The sequence below is a fragment of the Cynoglossus semilaevis genome, unplaced genomic scaffold, assembly GCF_000523025.1.
Source record: "Cynoglossus semilaevis isolate Cse_v1.0 unplaced genomic scaffold, Cse_v1.0 scaffold4367, whole genome shotgun sequence".
Taxonomy (NCBI): domain Eukaryota; kingdom Metazoa; phylum Chordata; class Actinopteri; order Pleuronectiformes; family Cynoglossidae; genus Cynoglossus; species Cynoglossus semilaevis.
The window spans coordinates 1-1,853 of record NW_007585525.1 but is presented as its reverse complement, the minus strand read 5'-3'; the positions used below and the strand labels follow the sequence as shown (position 1 = coordinate 1,853).

The following is a 1,853-nucleotide window of genomic DNA, read 5'->3' as shown; positions in this document are numbered from 1 at the left end:
GCAGTATAATGAGAAAATTATAAAAAATCAGAAAATTTTGTTTGACTAAATGTCATTAAATGACCACTCAGTTTTATTTTTCCAGTAGTGACTGTGTTTTTATGGTGACTTTTCTGTGGCTGTGCTGTGTTTGTAGACACAGAGTGAGAAGCTGCTGACCTGGAGTCTGGCTGTCAGAGACTTCCACATGCTGGTCAACCTGGTAAAGGTGTGTTGACCAATTATTAGCATTTAAAATTGTAAATTTGTCAGTTGTTTTTTATTTATTTATCATTATTTTCATGCCTATATTCTAACAGGTGTTTGACTCCCGGCCTGTGCTGAACGTGTGTTTGAAGGTGATTTGGCTTCACGGCATTATTTCAGCATCAGTGGCAATAGTTATATCTATGATATGTAACCTGTGATTGTGATGTCGTTATGATGACTAGTATGGACGCTTCTTCTTGGAGTCATTTCTAAAATTGGGAATGCCGCTACTGGACTACAGTTTCAAGAAACACAAGGTACAAAACAATTTATTTCCGTCGACAATCATCTGAAATATTTGTATTTTTTCCCCTCCTTATATTTCAATGTGTGCTCTGCCATTTTAAGTATACTTTAAATATACGTACATTGTGTTGGTCCGTATCTAAGGAGGATGTCCAGAACCTACTGAAGACCATCCAGCTCAGCACCAGGCAGCTCCATCACATGTGTGGACACTCGAAGGTGATTCATCTGTGATCCCTGTGGAGGAGAAACAGAGTCAGGCACTAAACGTCGTTTGTTAATACCACATGTCATGTGTTGCCGTGCAGATTAAACAAGACACAAGTCTGACCAATCACGTGCCGGCCTTGAAGAAGAGCCTGGAGCTGTTTGTGTACAGAGTAAAGGCCACGCTCACACTGAATAACTGCCAGGAGGCCTTTTGGATCGGAAACCTGAAAAACCGCAACCTGAAGGTACGACATTGAACTTCAGTGATTGTGTCTCTGGACGTTTGAATAATTGACCAATGAATGATGGTTAATATCGCAGGGTGAAGTGATTCTGTCTCAGAGGTCAGAAGACAGTGACGGTGATGGTGACGGTGACGATACTGAAGGTCAGGGAGAACAACAATCACTGCTGCAACAGGCGGAGTCAGAGGATGAGGTATCGTATAGTTGATAATAGTTTCTGTACACTGTTTTTATGATGTCTACATGAATATTTATTAATGTATATATATTTTTTACTTATTTCTCCAGGCCCAGAACAGTGACTCCGGGGGCGGCGAGGAGAGCAAGGAAAATGCAGACATCGTTGACATCACAGACGACTCTGAATAATTTATACCTGTAAATAACGGTTCACAAGTGGATTAAAAAATTATGCTCATTTCATCCAAATTTCATTTATTGAATTTTTACATAATTTTCAGATTGGTGTGTTTTCAGCTTGTAAATGTTGGAAAAGAACATTAAATTGTACTCTGATGTTTCAGTCTCCGGGTCATAAGTCGAAGCTGTCATTCATTGGAACAGTATAATCTTCAGAGTAAGGGTTTATTTTTTACTCCATAAATAGAAGCTGTAAAAGAGCATTTTAGACACAAGCTTGTTATGAACTCCTCCATTTTGATAATGACAAAAATGATTGCTTTGAATTCAGGGTGACTTAAACTCTGTAGATGTGTGTAATAAAAAAGTGGGTTTTGTTCTTCACTTACTGTGCTATAATTATGAAGAGAATCATTTTAAAAACTATAATTTTTCATCAGTCGATGTTTTATTTATTTTTTTCACAAAAAAGTGAGGCTTAGGGGTCAGAACACAGCACTTCTGCTCAATATTTTCTAAAAGTGAACATATTTTATAAGAATC

The 1,853-nt window shown here is 37.9% G+C and overlaps 1 protein-coding gene across 1 annotated transcript; it reads left to right on the top strand.

Moving 5' to 3' along the window:
• The first annotated feature begins 90 nt into the window (after positions 1-90).
• Positions 91-1,353, top strand: LOC103399082 (Fanconi anemia group D2 protein-like). The gene is made up of 7 exons (XM_008337826.3): positions 91-208; positions 300-338; positions 432-506; positions 640-714; positions 804-950; positions 1,027-1,143; positions 1,239-1,353. The coding sequence occupies exons 1-7, from the start codon at positions 188-190 to the stop codon at positions 1,317-1,319; spliced, it is 555 nt and encodes a 184-aa protein (XP_008336048.2). The 5' UTR covers positions 91-187; the 3' UTR covers positions 1,320-1,353.
• Positions 1,354-1,853: the final 500 nt, after the last annotated feature.

Bases quoted from the DNA above. Each gene is read 5' to 3' on its own strand.
- LOC103399082 (XM_008337826.3), top strand. From the start codon at position 188: ATGCTGGTCAACCTGGTAAAG. The intron at 209-299 runs GTGTGTTGACCA...ATATTCTAACAG, and splicing joins TGCTGGTCAACCTGGTAAAG to GTGTTTGACTCCCGGCCTGT. The intron at 951-1,026 runs GTACGACATTGA...TTAATATCGCAG, and splicing joins TGAAAAACCGCAACCTGAAG to GGTGAAGTGATTCTGTCTCA.